Below are 17,569 nucleotides of genomic sequence, written 5' to 3'. Positions count from 1 at the left end.
ATGGTGTGTAACTGGGTGCGCTAATCAACTCTTCAGCATTAATCTGTGTGTGTGGTGTCCATAGCAGCAATCATGACATTCTTAGACTTGCATTTAGTCTTCAAAGCGTTTCCTGTGGGTTTTTTGAAACTGTTACCCGGTTTTTAGATATGATATGATGTGAATGTGCAATAATAATCTAAAAGATATGACTGGCTAGTTTGAAGAACAGAAACAGCAGCAAACATAAGGTTTCCTGGCAGTAATCAGTTTTGGTATGCTACGGGAAATGTTCGGTAAAAGGTGTGACATTAATATGGTTCAAAGTTACACGAGATAGCCACAAGTAATAGCATAAAATTCATTACTCATTTGATTTTGGGACCAAGGTAGTACTTCGGATCTCCGAAGAACCTCGCAATCAGTTCAGCTTTTTCAGCCGAAAGATCAGTGTTATCCATGATGTACTCCTTGGAAGCCTTTGCTATTGCTTCAATGGAACCAATCGCTTGATTAAGCTGAAACGAAGAAGCCTGACATGTGAGTAGTTTTTGTGAGATTTTAATTTTATATCATAAAAAAATCAGCTGGTATTTAGAAATGCCGCTACATCTTGCATGGAGGTAGGCAGTGCAGCCTGCATATTAGATTCATATGATGGAGTTGGGCCCAAATTGTGTACTACTCGATCTTGGCCTGATTAAAATGTAGAGCTCAATTGACTAGTAAATTTCAACATTGAGCTCAACATTACATGCTCAAAATTCTCATATATCAAGAGCGGACGAGGACCAGCAAATTTTTTCAAAATTGACATCACCTTTGATAAACAAACTAATTAACCATAAAAAGTAAACTCTAAGACAATAAAAATTAGCGCAAGTGCGTAATACATGTATGAACAATAATATTAAAGAATATGAAAGCAAGGTAGGTAATTTTTAATTTTCAAAAAAGTAAGTATGCTATTGGAGGAAAAAACAGAAAAAAACTTAAACATAACAAATGACTGCAATAGAAACGGTATTACTAAACTAATAAATTAAAACCATATAATCAATTTTTATTTGTTGTCAACAATGAAAGATGATAAACCAATCTAAGATTTGATTCCAAATCAAAGAAATAACAAAACCATTGATGAAAAATTTCCGCAGCCACCTCTCCAATAATCCTTTGAAAGTGATTCCTCAATAGTTCATTCTCAAAGAAACCAAAAGCTAACTAGTCGAAGACTATATTAAAATTGTTGTTTCAATTCCGAAAATTAGGAAAACATTGGGATATGCTCGACTTGACTCTTGGGCAGTCAGATAAGTTATTTCTAGAAATGACTATCGGACATCTAATTTATCTTTTAAAGAAGTTCAAAAGATGAAAATGGCATTGAGTGGAATGGATGTAGCGCTGATGACTTTATACAAGAAAATACACGGAAAATGAAAATAAATTTGATAAATATCGAGGAGAACGTAATTTAGTGAATTTGTGTTATAATGCATCCAGTGAAATTTCCTTGGATTTGGAATAAAATTTCATTGCTATCTTTGATAAATGAAAATCATTTGAATCAATTATATAGAGTTAATTTTTGTCTGCATCATTGCTTCTTTTGTGTCTATTAGTTACGCTCAAGCTATTGATAACTTTTTTGGAACACTTGTTATTTCTTGTAACATCTTAGTCAGCTTTCATAAGTTACCCTTAATTTTATAGTCTCTTAATGGTATGTTTGGTACAAGAGATTGCTCAGGATTGTGGTTGGTTTTTCTTGTTAAACCAATGTTTTTGTTCGAAGACTACCCTTCACCCTGCACACACGAAAAGACCAACATTCTGTCTCCTCCAACTAAATGTTGGGTAGAGTAGTAATTTTAATATATTTGAAGGGTAATTTGGTCAAAAGTACAAAAATACTTAATTTATCCCACCAATAAAAAAATCATACTAAACGCAATATTATTTTATATCATATGTTACATTTCTACATCAATCATTTTTTTATTATTCATATATTAATCATTCAATAATCTCATACTTCGAACCAAAACTTTCTTCAGTCAATTAGTGTGTTTAGCAAACGTGAGTATAACGGATTTGATAGGACTATGATGGATAAAATGGAAAAGTTCTATGCAGCTTAGGCTCAAACTCGAGTAGCCTAAATTTTCATGAAGGTGGAGCTCCAATTATAAACTACCGGAGCTCAACCCTGCTAGTGTGCACCTTTGGTATCCTAAGATTTAGAGAAGGAAATTGTGAAATAGAGCCTACATAACAACTCTAAGAACCATATTGTCTTTCTATTTTAAACTTTACAAAGCATGCAAGTTGCACTTTAACATAAGAAGAATACCAACATCAAGTGGTCAAGTTTCAACACCAGAAAACGTTTTAAAAAATTAAAATATGTAGGTGTGTGAGTCAGTCAATGTGTGATTTCTGAAACAGAAAATATCTTATTACCGCATGGGCGTCATGGTTATCAATCCCAGGAATAGATGTAACCACTTTGATATAGAGGTTCAATGATTGCACAGATATTTCCCTCTATAAGCACATAAACATTTGTTAGTCATGAATTGCAAAGAAAAACTACATAACCGAAACATGTAGAAAAGGTTCAACTAAAAAACCTCTGCTCTCAGTTTTGCTGTGACATCCTGCTTCTTACATGCTGCAGCAAAATCCATACGAAAAAATGGTTCAAGGATCTTCACAAGTTTTAGAATTAAGAAATTTAACTTACCTCCTCGAGCAAGTGCTACCTTGACAATTTTCTCAAATCCCATCTCCAAGTCTTTTACAGGCATGAATGCTGGCCTGCCAAGCTCCATGCCATATCTTTGGAAAGGCACATGTTAACCAGTGCTCAGTTCATGAAGCACGATGCTAGGAGTAATGCATCATTAGGGATAAATGGTCTATCTCACTTGAAATAAGAGCGAACGAAAGAATCATTTTGATCCTTTGTTGGGAGGGTAACAACCAAGTACAAGTTCGCAAACTGTCCCCTCAACTTCTGAACTCTGAACCAAAGAATGAAATTTGTTACATACAAATAAAGATGAAAAAATATCAGCAACGGAAATGTAAAGGGAAGATATGCAGCATTTACCGGCTGAAGATAGACATATTGTCATTTGAATCCCAATTAGTCACAAATACGAAAGCCGCAGACACACCTCCACAGTTAAAAATAAAGTCCTGCGAAGCATAATATTTTAAAAGTTAAAAAGGATGTCATCCTGGAAATGAATATTGTATAGGAAGGGTGGCTACTGGATCAATTGAAACAAAATTTAGACGGCAAGAATTTTCATTGAGGAAGCAGGAGATAAAGTTGATGAAGGAAGGGTGTTGCTCATCTTTCCAAGTGGTGCTCATGATGCAAACCCCATTGCAACCTACACCATATTCAAATCCTGCCCCAGTCAATTTACAAACATAATCATTTTCAAGAACATTCTTACACCTGTAAAGCATTAGTAACAAATTGCAAATCGAAATAAGAAAGTGATAGAATGTAAATCGTATCAACTTCCACCTATATCATTAACTTTAGACAATATACATTGTCCATGTTATCAAACAGTATGCCAAATTCTGCTCCCAAGAAAAAATAAATGGACAGGACCAAGAGAGTCCATTAGAAGAACTGTGAATTAAATTATCCTTAAAATTACGTTTTGTTTTGTAGCTTAAAAGGTAATAATAAAATGGGAAGCTGAACTACTATAAATTTGCAAAAATATTACATTTTACGTTTAGTCACGTTTTAAATTTCATATACAAATAGCGAGTTGCTTGCTGCTAGATATAAGACTGTGATTTGGTTATATTTTAGAATTATATAAGAAAAACAATAAGCTTGAAAATTGATTACAGCTTATGTTGGCGATAATTCACAAGTAAGGGAGAAGTAAAATTTCCAGGCAAGCGAAAAATTTCACAATTCGTAGAAAATGATTCAATAGAAACTATCAGATTTCGCATAACTCTCGGTTCAAAAAATGTTTCCGCACCCGATCGTATGTGCATGAACATACCACGCACTCACATACATACTGGATAACACATTATCATATAGAAATCAATGAACGTAAAACAAAAGGACTCGATCCTAAATTAAACTTCACGGCAATATTTGATGAAGATCGATCTAGAGAAATAATCGATAGCTTTTAAAGAAAACTATAGCCAAAAAAGAAACAGAATCAAATCGAAGAACTAACAGCAACATACCTGAATTCGATAAATTTGAATGCGCCGATTCTCTGTAGTGGTTTCCCGCGCTTGAGCTCATTCTCCGTGATATGAAACCGCGCTGGCTTATGTTTGGTAAAGGGCGACGAAGAGGTTCTTTACTTTGCCTTATAAATGTTTGAAACCAAATTTTTCTCCACATACTACATATCTCATTCCCAATAATACTTTCTTTTAACAAAAATAAATTGAAATTTTACAATTTTTAAAATTATTCCAAATATAATTACACTTCACAATAAATATGAAAATTATGTTCGATATTAAAATTTTTATATAAATAATACAAACATATCAATAATATGACGGATTTTTCTAATATACAAAAGCAACATTTTCTATTATTGATTACTTTCTAACAAAAATCTCTAATTAAAGAGGACATAGTTATACATTATGATTTTTATGGATATGACCATCGAGTGTTAATACTTGATCTTTGGCCATCGACTACTCCTACTCCTCAATAGCCTGACATATGGGAGATCATTTCGCTCTGAACCTTTTTGGTAATTAGTGAGAAATTTTCCAAATATCATTCAGAAGTGTTGGTTTTCTACGGGTATTTTGGGAATCTCAACCCCCACAAATCTTATTCAACATTTGATGGCATGACCAACATATAAATTTTCACTTCTAGTTTGATTTACTCTTTCTTCTTTAATATTTTTCACTTCGATTTCACATGAAAGTTGTTCAAATATTTTATAGTTTAAGTATGTGCCCGTTGATCATCCTAACCATCACCGCAATACTATTTTCGGTCATCCGAAACAAGCTTGACATTCATTCTTGTTCTTCAAAATCTATTATTGATCTGTTTCGAATTTTGAAAAGTATTCAGCATAAAAGTTGTAAAAAAAATACAAGACGCATCTCTTGTAAAAATTATGGTTGCGCGTGGAAGCTTGAGTTCGGCCACACACTCACGATTTTCACGAATTGTCTGACTTCCAAACGATTCTACGCTATGTTTAGGTATTTTTGGAAAGTTTGATGATATTTGGATATATATTTTAATTGTTATGAATTTTTAAAGTGTAAATCGAAACTTTCCGATACAAGCTTTGTACAAAAATGATATTTATAAAAATTATATTAACTTGGAATTTATGAGGGTTTTTCCTACCAGATTCTTCAAAATACATGTTTGGTGTTTACTCTTCATGCCAATCTCATCATTAGAGGACTGGTAGTTGATGTGAAATGTCTAACTTGTAACTCATCACACACACTTTATGGCATTATAGTTTTACTCGAAAAATTTGGAGGATGTCAGATTTATGTCCACGATTGATTGGTTTTCAACGGAGCAGGTTTGTGGACTTATTTCAGTATATGTTGGAGTTTATGGGCTGGGCAAAATCAAATCGTGTTACAAGAAAAATCTATAGATTGAGAGGATGTTCTTGCAAGACCCAAAGAGTTGGAGAACCAAACTCATATGGGATACAACCCAATTCACAAACATATTGGCAACCACCACCTACTGGAGTTCATAAGGTGAATGTCGACGCAACAATGATTAAATCAACAAGCCATTTCGGGATGGGGGATCGTGGGACTCGACACCAATGATCTTTTGATATTTGCTGAAGGATGGTTTCTTCATGGAGCTTTATCGACTCATATTGCAGAATTTATTGATGTTGAGGAAAGGTTGAAGAGGGCCATCAACTAGGGATGATCCAAACTGATTATTGAGACAGATGCAATCCAGGTAGTTCAAGCCATAATCGAACAAGCTCGGTTCTCTTCAAACAAGCCAGTAGCTGAAAAAATCTGCAAGCTCGGCTCCAATTCTCAATCCTACATTGTTCAAATAATGCAAACTAAGTAGCGAATGACTTGCTCGATATAATTTATGCAGTCGTAAACATTTTGTTTTTCGCATGTGATTTTTATTTTTATCAATTCGTTTTTAAACAAAGATTTGATGAATATATAACGTTATAGGTTTTATTTTTTAAATTTTTTTAAAAATAAAACTAAAATGACATCATCCCAAAACTATCCAGAAAACCAACTTATAAAAACATGGTAATATAAAAAGAAAAATATTAGAGAGGAGAAAACTAGACAAACAGCAAGCGACTTTATCCTTCCACAGTAATCGGTGTAAAATGCTCAACGTCCCTTCAGTTAGAACTGCATCAGCACCATCGTTTCCACCGTGCCACGCCTTCTCTTCTTCCTCCTTTTCTCCGTCCATCACTCTCCAACAAAGCCCGTGCCTATACTTCCCATTGTTACGACTCAAACTCAGTCGATTCCATTTCTTGAAGCCATACTCCGCCCTCAAACAGATCAAGAAACGGCAACAGACCCACTCAAAGCCTCCAGATAATCCGGGGAAAATCTTGAATTTTAATCCAAAAGGAGAAGATAATGGTGATACCGCGGGCGGAGAAGGCGCTGCTGTTAAAGGCACAATCTTGGCTGGACTCCTGCTTGTGGGAGTGGTTGGTGGATTTGGGGCTGTGGGATACATTTACAAGGATCAGATCAATGCTTTCTTGACCCAGTTTTCTAGCATCATTGATGGTAGGGTTTTTGCTTTGTTCACTGTGTCTTTTTTTATGGTTATGCTTCATCATTGGTTCGGATATTTATGTTACTGAATTGATGGCAAATTTTTACTGGTGGATTGCTTTGTTCACCCTATATCCTTCAGCAATTGATTGATTTATTTATTCACTTCTGCTGGGTATCTAACTCAGTTAACTTTTGCTTCAATTCCTGTTGTAGTGATGAAATTTGGGAGAATATCAAAACAAGTTATTGCTGTTCTGTTTGGAACAAAATATTGCTAAATCTAGCGAAAAATGTATCTCTTGAAGCTTGTATCATTGTATGATATCATAAAACTAAGCTTTTAAGGACGATGATAAGATAAGTTTACTTAGAATGAAATAAAACCGAGAGGGTAGTGAAAAAAATCAAATGATCTAATCGATGAAAGAAAATAGAGAAGAAAAATAGATTTGTAAATAATTTATGATATAAGAGTAAGTATACTTGTTCCCCCACAAAAAAAATAAGTATTGAGATTATTTGAATTTAACTTATATGGACTTAAAAAACAAGTTGAATATTTCATACTTTGTTTTAATTAACTTATAAAATTAGCGAACAAGCTGCCAATATCATTGCTTGGTGGGGTAATTCTGTTCCACAATTTGGCATCTTTAATGGCAAAAACAAAAAAGACAATGCAAGTCTAGATTCTAACAGAAAATTATATACCGGTTTAATTGGCAAATCTTTGTTTGATAATTGTAGTTTGAAATTTGAGTCTATTTTACTTTTTTTTTTGCATGCTGCTTGCTTTTTTAACTAACTTCAATCCACCAAACCAAGGTTTTGATCCTTTTGTATCGGAATTCACAGTCATGGTTCAGTGTACACAACTTCTAGGTCCTTTTTCTTTACATTAAATACCTGATGATGAAATATCACTGCCAACTTCAGTTGCTTCATCTGATTTTCAGTGGGAATGGGCAGTTGCGGGAGTAAATAAAATGCTGCCTACTTGTTTGATGAATGAATCTATTCGAAAGCATTTATGAATCTGATCACAACCAGAAGTCATTGCTTAGAGCGAATCTGTATCTTTTTTTTATTAGCTTCTGGATAATCACATCTTTGAAATACAAGAACAAACATCTGTTTCTTTCATATGTTAATGTGTAAAGAAAAACTTTGTCCTCAAATTTCTGTAGGCCTGTTCTATTGCAGGTTATGGGCCAGCTGGATACGCTCTTTTTGTTGCAGTGTATTCTGGATTAGAAGTAAGAATCTACTCCTCTTATTGGGCATATCATGTGGTTGGAAGTAGTCTGTTATTCACCCACTTCATCCCTGTTACAGCCTGCTCAAAATTACTTGTTAGGGAATTGAATTCCTACCATAGTTTCTATCTTTGGCTACTTTATCTTTCTTCATCAAACACGGTTTCTATCTAAGAACTTTTAATTGGTTGACAGTAATAGCAGAACAGTGTGGAACACATTTATTTGGATTTGATGGGTTTAACTGGTGCTTTTGGAAAGTGAAAACATGAAAACTGGTTTGAATTACTATAACCGACAGATTTCTACTTTCGAGTCATGTACTTGATCCATGCACAAAATAGCATTAGCTGCCATCTTGTGATTGTGACATAGTTCTTGTTGAATTGCTTTCAAAGGCCCCTTTCTTCAGTTGAATGGTGTAACCCTTTTAATTTTCTCGTATGTGTAACACTACTACAAATCTATCATGTGGTAATGTGTTATTTTTCCTTGCAGATACTGGCAATACCAGCCATCCCCTTGACTTTGTCGGCTGGTCTTCTGTTTGGTTCTTTTACTGGGACTATTATCGTTTCAATCAGTGGCACAGTAAGTCTGCAATCTACAATTATAGAACGGTGTGAAAAAAATTCTATCTACTAGCAATTCTTGCAAGCGATGCATGTATGTTCTGTTATTTTATTTTTTTGTAAAATATATTTTGTTTGTATATCTTTGTTTCCTCAAAAACATTTATGTATGCCTTTTTCGTGATATATATATATGGATATTAAAAATTAATAAGGTGTATTATTAATTTGGTGAAATGAGTATTTTAGAAAATTGTAGGAAAAAATCAAAATAATGAATTAAGGTGGCTATTTATGCAAAGGGCTATTTATATAAAGGTATTTTAGGAAAAACTAAATAAATGGTGATCTTCCATAATAATAGCAATAGATAGCTAATGTTGCATTCCTTCCGCTTTCAGATTGCTGCGAGTGTTGCGTTTCTTATTGCCAGATATTTTGCTCGAGAGCGCATTCTTAAGCTAGTTGAAGAAAACCCAAAATTCCTTGCAATAGACAAAGCTATTGGGGAAAATAGTTTCAGGGTTGTTACTCTTCTTCGATTGAGCCCGTTGCTTCCTTTTTCTCTTGGGAATTATCTATACGGACTTACATCTGTCCGATTTGTACCCTATGTGCTTGGAAGGTTGGCATCATCCTCTTTTCTTTCTATAATTTTCGTTCTGTTCCAGTTAAACAATTGGGTTGCTTGTGTTTTATAATAGACGAACATTTAAATTGTTGTGATTTTCGTTATCATAAGTAGAGTTTCTTTTTTCTTTTATTTAATTGTATTTTTATTTTTTCGAAGCTGTAACATAGTTATTTGAGCAGTAATTAGTTTGAATGCTCTATTCATTTATTTACCACAGCACATATGCCTTGACAGTAGAACATATTTCTTGTCGTGTTACTTGTCTGAATTTGTCCTGTGTACTCAAGCTAAGCTGCAGTTGTAGTAAGCACATGATATTCAATTGGAAATTGTTCTCCAGCTGATTATTATTATTTTTCATATCCTTGTATGTTGCATGTCATCGAGTACCATATATCTCTATTTTTATCTTTCGAAGAAGAAACTTGGGGTTTCTACATTGTGTGAAAACAAATTTAGCTAATTGAAGTTGTATGGCCGACGAATATGGTACACGCATTTCAGTAAATATTAAATAAGATGATTTGGATTCCGTGATGTTGTTTTGTATTTGCAGTTGGTTAGGTATGCTTCCAGGAACATGGGCGTATGTGAGTGCCGGTGCATTTGGCAGAGCAGTTATTGTCAGTTCACTTGTTCCTCTGAAGAATTGTGTCGATTAATGATTCTGATATTCTTGAAAATTTTGAGCAGCAGTCAGAGTAGTCCTTAACGTTCCCTTTTTTTTTTTGGGTATCGGATTTGATTGATTTTCAGCAAGAAGAATCTGGAATCAATTTAGGGAGTCTAGGGAATGGTCAGCTATTGACGCTTGGATTAGGGCTGTTAGCAACAGCAATTGCTGCTACCTACGTTACACGCCTAGCTAAGGTACGTGCGTATTCACACAGAAATGGCTGGACACAGTTTTGATGCATAGAATGTTTGAAGCTAAAATATGTCGACTGATTCCTCCTCTATTCAATGTACAATATGATTCCAGGACGCCATAAAAGACATAGAGTGAAGGATGGAGGCGAAACCATAATTCATTATATATCGCAGATACCTTGTACTGGTATTGTTAGATGGTTGTATGCATATCAAAGTTCAATTGATCAAGGAAATTTGCACTGCCTCTCTTGTATTTATCTACAATAAAAAACTTGGTTAAAGGGAAAAGCCCTTGTTGGTTGATGTAGCTGTTTTTTCTTCTAACTCAGAAATATGTACATACACGCACCCTTGTGATGAATGGATGCAATTTTTGCATACACATGTCAAATTATTCTCTACGAGTTCTACTTGCATGCTATCTATCCTGTATTGAAGTAAATTTTATAATTATTTTTGAAATTATTTATTGAGTATATATTGAATATTGTTTGAGCTTTAGTAAGTGACGAGGCCTAGGGTGGCGGGGCGGTTGGGTGCGGTCCTCTTAATATTTTAATTTTATTGATTAGAGATCTAAAAATATACATCTTTTTAAAAAAAATTATTTGAGACGTAGGCTATAGACATGGGACCATTAGAACACACATTTTCCATGTGATGGCATGTGACTGTTCTCCTCAATATTCATATATACTGCTAGCCTACTTATTTTCAGATTTAAAAAAAAAGAAGAAGAAGAAAAGAGAGTGCTACGAATTAAGGGTGTGGTCCATTTAATGGTGGAATTGGTTATCTTGATTCACATTTCACGCTGCCCATGAATCTATTTGTATGCAAGTTTCAATTATTATATAACATATAAACCCACATTATAATTTTACATTGAGTATGTCTCATGTGAGACGGTCTCACGAATCTTTATCTGTGAGACGGGTCAATCCTACCGATATCACGATAAAAAATAATACTCTAAGCATAAAAAGTAATATTTTTTCATTTATTATCCAAATAAGAGATTCGTCTCACCAAATACGACACGTGATATCGTCTCACACAAGTTTTTGCCTTTTACATTATATTCTTTGCTATGCATGGTTGGCTAAATTCAATCATATATAATTACAAATTTTTTTTAACAAGAAATATCAGGTTGATTAATCAATTGTTTCATGTTAGCAATATGGTCGATATAATATTATTTAATTTTTAGATGCATAAAGTGAATATAAAGAGTACGTAACATCAGTGAAGATCCCCTCGTAGACAATTTTTGCATCTTTCCAGCTTCTCATCCGATGTATCATTTGTCATGAAGCGTGGGAGCACGTGATCTAAGTGGGCGTAAGATATTTGACTTTTCAACATATAAATTTTTTTTCTGGTTGTGTCACTTTTATTAAAAGATTATATATACTCGAGACAGCTCAAGATTCTCCCATATTGAAAATCAAGTTTAAAAACACATAGATTCTTCGTCATCTCACTTTTCATCGTCGTCCACTCAAATCTTAAAAAAAAAGAAGAAGAAGAAGAAGAAAGAATTACTACTATTATTAAAAATGTCAAATGGATCCCACAATATCTATTTACACTCGTATATCTAACAAAAAATATGAACAAAATTATCCATTCCTAGTCCTATCCATAAAAACATTCCAATGGACGGACCAATCGAAAATTTGGCTAGGTGAGATGAAGAAAGAGACGCTTCAATATATTCTAGGAATGAAACTCAAATTTATTTTATATAATTAAGATTTAATTTTATTTTATTTTAAATAAATATTATGATCATACTGTATCTCTATTTTTATTCACTAGCGATTATAACAATGACAAAAAATTGTGTGAGACGGTCTCACGGGTCGTATTTTGTGAGACGGATATCTTATTTGAGTCATCCATGAAAAAATATTACTTTTTATGATAAGAGTATTAATTTTTATTGTGAATATCGGTAGGGTTGATCCGTCTCACAGATAAAGATTCGTGACACCGTCTCACAAGAGACTTACTCTATACCAATAGTGGTTGCAAGAGTATTCTTACTATGTTCTTTCTGTCCCCATTACGCATATAAATACCACTCCCGCCTTCCTTATCTTCACCATCTCCTCCACAAGCACAATCTAGCTCATTTCCAATATATTTAGCCCTTTCCTTCCTTGATTATAGATTTCATATTTCCCTCAATTATATATCAAGAAAATTAATCATCATGTCTGGTGTTTGGTTATTCAAAAACAACGGAGTAATACAACTAGTCGAAAATGCATCAGATCATCAGTATGATTCAGATGGGAGGCGCGGCTCGAAAAGGAAGGTGTTGGTTCACTTGCCGACAGGCCAAATGGTGTCATCATACGGTTTTCTTGAGCAGATTCTGATTGGTTTAGGTTGGGAGAGATACTACGACGGGGATCCCGACCTCTTCCAATTCCACAAGCGTTCTTCCATAGATCTCATATCTTTGCCATGGGACTTCTCCAAGTTCAATTCTGTCTACATGTACGATATCGTCATCAAGAACCCAAATATCTTCCATGTTCGTGACATCATCTAAATTTCCTAGCTGCAGGAGTTGAATTATCAATTATGTATCACGTACATGCATAAATGAGTGTGGTTTTGTATAATTTGTAATTAGTTTTATGTTTCAGAGAACATGCATGAGTTGTAAGCGCTGTTTGTAACTACGAGTTGGGCTTTCTTTCTTTATTTCTTTTGTTGTTGGTTTGAAATTAAAGTAATATGGATTGGAGTACTTATCTAGAAAGGTATATGTACATTAACAAAGACTGCTAAATAAAATCCGATCGTACGCATTTGTGATCGATTCTGCCAATATTATGTATATATATAAATATCCCTAATAATCATAATCTACAGGTGCATGCCATAAGTGAAAATGTGGTGCATGTGAAATGTATACCTTGAATAGTTCACGCAGAGTGTTTTTCCTAGCTACCATATTTACACACACACACTACATTAATTAATATTTGAAAACTTTCTCAATTCTATTTGATTTACGGGAGAGAATTGATTTTGGGGGATAAAAAAGGTTCCTAAAATACGAATGCGAAGGCATGGGTGGATTATTATGGATAGGCATCCCACGTGAACTTGATTCATCCTAAATGGCATTTTCCACACATGTCATTTGCCTACAGACGGGGCTCGTTGAGGAGCAAATCTTTAGTGAAAATTATAGCTACAATGTCCCTTTTCAAGAATAGACACTATCTGTATGAACCACCCTTCGACCTATCATCTTGTTCCCCGTCACTATATATATACCATTGATCACGTGTTGCACACTTATATATTTTTTTTAGCGGGAAAATTTAATCGTTAAATTAAATAAAAATACGGGTGGCAGTTGCAATTTTTAAGTGTCGTACCAAGATGATTATCCTAAGGTACTCCCTTTTATAAAAGGTAAAAACTTGTGTGAGACGGTCTCACGGGTCGTATTTTGTGAGACGGATATCTTATTTGGATTATCCATGAAAATGTATTAATTTTTATGCTGAGATTATTACTTTTTATTGTGAATATCAGTAGGATTGACCCGTCTCATAAATAAAGATTCGTAAGACGTCAAGAGACCTATTCTTTATAGAATAGTATAATATAGAATAATAAAGATATAATCTAGATATTACAAATCTTCGTTAGGCTCGCTAATGAAAAATAAAGGATATAACTTAATTTAGTTTTTTATGCTTCTATGTTAAATTATAATTCAATGGCTTAAAATGGTATTTCTAACTCCGTAAGCACCAATAATAATATTTTTTTGGTAATAATAATAACAATAGATAGAAATTACTTATTCTTAATCGAAATTATTCACTTATTCGGTTGAATTAATATTGTATATTTAATAAACCTAGTTTATTATGCATGTCGAATCCGAACTTGACTCACAGAAAATTCATACAAAAAAGAGAAATTTTATTGAATTAGATTTAACTTAATGAAGTCCGTGAAAACTCGAAAGGATTTCATGGGATTTAGGTTATGGACAATGATACCCCAAGGACGAACCCATCCAGATCAGGTAACCCATCAAGATCCGGCCCAAATCTCTGGCTCATCCCAAGCCCAAATGGAAGACAGACCCATCAAGGGCCCATGTATTCTCCTATAAATACCAGGTTTGAGCGTATGATATGGAATTCAATATATTGTTTTCAGCAACACCCTTAGCTGCTCCCCCCATATATCCTCAGTCACTGACTTGAGCGTCGGAGGGGCTACGCCAGGACACCCTCCTGGCCCCCTCCTAACGATCTTATTTGTGATTTCAGGCTCAGGGTAATTTCAGAACCTGCGTCTGGACTAGTGACACTTGTCGGAATCGGACCCTAAATTTCCCGTGAGTATCACTTGGCGCCGTCTGTGGGAAAACTTGAGTTAATATGTAGAGATGGCAGGCAGGAAAGGAAGTAGAAGAGCTACCTCAACATCATCGCGTCCTCAGAGGGGACCCGAACAGTCTCATGTTGAGACAAGACAGGAACAACCGCGTCTGGAGACGAGACAGGAACAACCTCGTCAAGAGACAAGAGCTGAGCAGCCCCGTCACGAGACGAGGGTTGAGCAAACCCGTCCTAATCAGAACGTGGGAAACTTGACCCTGGAACAGTTGGGCCAATTCATCGCGCGTACAGTACATGAGGTCATGAGGAGGAACCAAGAGTCCATGGGTGCTGGGGAACAGGCCCCTCGTCAGGAGCATGAGGGAAATGTTGAAGTCCACCAGAATAGGGTGGAGGAGACGCAACCCATACAAAGTGGAGAGATTAGTGAGATGGGGAAGATGTGGAAGGAGATACGGAGGTTGAGGGAGCAGGTAGGGAGTAGGGCGCCGGTACCCAAGAGAGGAAGCCCTTTTTCACTAGCCATATTGGAGGAAGGACTTCCTCCGAATTTTCGACAGTCGAATGTGGGAGAGTACGATGGACATACTGACCCCGAGGAACACTTGGGGAGATTTGAGAATGCGGCCCTGTTACATCAATATTCAGATGGAGTCAGGTGCAGGGTGTTCCTGGGCACGTTGGTGAGGTCAGCCCAGCAATGGTTTAATACCCTGCAGCACAACTCCATACAGTCTTTTGACGATTTTGCTACAGCTTTCTTGCACAGATTTGCCAGCAGCAAGAGGCACCAGAAAAATTATTTGAGCCTGTTCGTGATGAAACAGCAAGAGAATGAAACTTTGCGAGAATTTGTCCAGCGTTTCAACAGTGCAGCGCTGGAAATACCAGCGGCTGCCCCTGACATCATGATAAGTGCCTTCACACAAGGACTGAGGGGAGGGGAGTTTTTCAAGTCGCTGGTCAAGAAGCCTCCGTTGAGCTATGATGATCTGTTGGCTCGAGCTGAGAAATATGTAAACTTTGAAGATGCCCAACGGTACAGAAGGATGGAGAGCCGGCCCGGAGGAAGTAGAGTTGAGGGAGCGGAGAAAGGAGGAAGGAAGAGGGGTGCGGGGGAAAGAGAGGAAGACAGAACTAGTAGTAGAAGACAATTCTCATCCCATGTTACCCTAGATAGGAGTCGGGACGAGGTGATGGAGGTGAGGGAGCCCGCGGGGAGGTGGGAGAAGTCGCGAAGGGTTGGGTACAGTGCTAGATTGTCTTCACGGGATAGACGAGAAGGATCCTCATTAAGAAGTCGACAAAGGTCTCGCTCGCCCCCTAGGCGTGGTCAAGGCCCTCCATGGATAAATCAGAGGATGGGTGAGCAGAGAGGGGAAGGTGGATGCCAAGATGTCTCTCAGGAGCTCGTGGAACCGAGGAGGGGAATGAATGAGGATAACCACCCTACGAGAGGAATGATTCATATGATCTCGGGGGGTGCTACTGATGGAGACTCTGGGCGAGCTCGGAAGGCACATGGGAGAAGGTTGGAGAACTTTGAGATATCTAGGGGTGCAGACTTACCACAAGACCCCGTCATCAGCTTTGGGCCGGAAGACCTCCGAGGCGTTGTGACTCCACATAACGATGCCTTGGTGGTAACGACCACCATTGTCAATTATGATGTGGCGAGAATATTTATTGATAATGGAAGCTCCGTGAACGTCTTGTTCAAGAGCACGTTGGATCAAATGAAGATGAGAGGATTTGAGTTTGAGCCGGTATCCACCCCGCTGTATGGGTTTGCAGAACACGTCATCTTGCCTTTGGGTCAGATTGTTCTTCCCCTATCCTTGGGGACTGATCCTCGGCGGGTAACAAAGGTGATAGCCTTCACTGTAGTAGATACCCCGTCAGCGTATAGTGGAATTCTAGGACGACCAGCCCTGAAGGATTTTAGAGCAGTAGCTTCCAGTTATCATCATAAGCTTAAGTTTCCTGTGGGAAGAGGAGTTGGAGTCCTGTGCGGGGACCAAAAAGTCGCACGTCGTTGTTATGAAAGAATCGTGAAGGAAGAAGAAAAGAGAGGTCACGAGCATTTGCATGGAAGCTTGAGCTCAGTCTTGCAGTTGTAGAGTCATTCGGAGAAGTTTCTAAATGGGTAACTTTGTCCTGTGGAGGTACAAGAGGAGCTGAGAGGAAAGTTGGAGAATGCGCTGGGTAAGGCTCTAAAGAGGCATAGGAACGCTTACCACCTTAGAAAATATCTTTACTTCATTTTTGATGTATTTCGTTCCTGAATTTGTCTTACGTTATCAGTTGATATTTAATAAAGCCAAGTTCTTATATTAAGTTCGTGGTTGTTCTTGTATTATGAGGATTATATGAATTTTATTTTACCTACTTAGGCTGCGCCTAGTAGAGGAGAAGAGTGGGGGGAGAAAAGTTAAATTTTTCCTGCTAAGGCATTGCCTAGCAGAGGAGTAGAGGCTGAGGTGGAGAATATTTATTTTCCTGCTAAGACATCGCCTAGCAGAGGAGCAGAGTCGGCGATGAGAGGAGCAGAGTGGAAGAGAAGAATTTTTATTTTCTTGCTAAGGTATCTTCTAGCAGAGGAGTTAGAGGGTGGAGGGTTTGAATTTTATTTTCCTGCTAAGGCATCATCTAGCAGAAGAGTTAGAGGGTGGAGGTGTTGAATTTTATTTTCCTGCTAAGGGATCACCTAGCAGAGGAGTTAGGGGGTGAGCGGAGTTGGGGATGAGGAGAAGTTTTATTTTCCTGCTAAGGTATCACCTAGCAGAAGAGTTAGAGGGTGGAGGTGTTGAATTTTATTTTCCTGCTAAGGGATCACCTAGCAGAGGAGTTAGAGGGTGAAGGTGTTGAATTTTATTTTCTTGCTAAGGCATCGCCTAGCAGAGGAGTTAGAGGGTAGAGGTGTTGAATTTTATTTTTCTGCTAAGGCATCGCCTAGCAGAGGAGTTAGAGGGCGGGGGTGTTGAATTTTTATTTTCCTGCTAAGGTATCGCCTAGCAGAGGAGGGTAGAGGTGTTGAATTTTATTTTTCTGCTAAGGCATCGC

General features: G+C 36.7%; 3 protein-coding genes across 3 annotated transcripts in view; 2 read left to right on the top strand and 1 right to left on the bottom strand.

Annotated features, from left to right (window-relative positions):
* Positions 1–205: 205 nt before the first annotated feature.
* Positions 206–17,569, bottom strand: part of LOC142552979 (elongation factor 1-gamma 3-like) — a 41,301-nt gene continuing 23,937 nt past the window's right edge. The window contains exons 1-8 of the mRNA XM_075662930.1: positions 4,225–4,411; positions 3,262–3,386; positions 3,098–3,186; positions 2,913–3,008; positions 2,729–2,823; positions 2,616–2,656; positions 2,446–2,529; positions 206–497 (exon numbers count right to left, since the gene is read on the bottom strand). Coding sequence (XP_075519045.1) covers positions 348–497; positions 2,446–2,529; positions 2,616–2,656; positions 2,729–2,823; positions 2,913–3,008; positions 3,098–3,186; positions 3,262–3,386; positions 4,225–4,387 — 843 coding nt within the window. The 5' untranslated portion in view covers positions 4,388–4,411 and the 3' untranslated portion in view covers positions 206–347. Of the gene's footprint in view, positions 498–2,445; positions 2,530–2,615; positions 2,657–2,728; positions 2,824–2,912; positions 3,009–3,097; positions 3,187–3,261; positions 3,387–4,224 lie in introns of the transcript that reaches the window.
* On the top strand, positions 6,299–10,416 carry LOC142552978 (uncharacterized). Its single transcript, XM_075662928.1, has 7 exons — positions 6,299–6,789; positions 7,984–8,036; positions 8,535–8,627; positions 9,010–9,233; positions 9,799–9,865; positions 9,999–10,112; positions 10,225–10,416. The coding sequence occupies exons 1-7, from the start codon at positions 6,369–6,371 to the stop codon at positions 10,246–10,248; spliced, it is 996 nt and encodes a 331-aa protein (XP_075519043.1). The 5' UTR covers positions 6,299–6,368; the 3' UTR covers positions 10,249–10,416.
* LOC142554414 (flowering-promoting factor 1-like) lies at positions 12,232–12,946 on the top strand. The gene has a single exon (XM_075665086.1). The coding sequence runs from the start codon at positions 12,337–12,339 to the stop codon at positions 12,679–12,681; it is 345 nt and encodes a 114-aa protein (XP_075521201.1). The 5' UTR covers positions 12,232–12,336; the 3' UTR covers positions 12,682–12,946.

Source organism: Primulina tabacum, chromosome 8 (genome assembly GCF_025594145.1).
Source record: "Primulina tabacum isolate GXHZ01 chromosome 8, ASM2559414v2, whole genome shotgun sequence".
Taxonomy (NCBI): domain Eukaryota; kingdom Viridiplantae; phylum Streptophyta; class Magnoliopsida; order Lamiales; family Gesneriaceae; genus Primulina; species Primulina tabacum.
The sequence above is the reverse complement of the archived record's forward strand: the minus strand, read 5'-3'. Positions and strand labels throughout refer to the sequence as shown.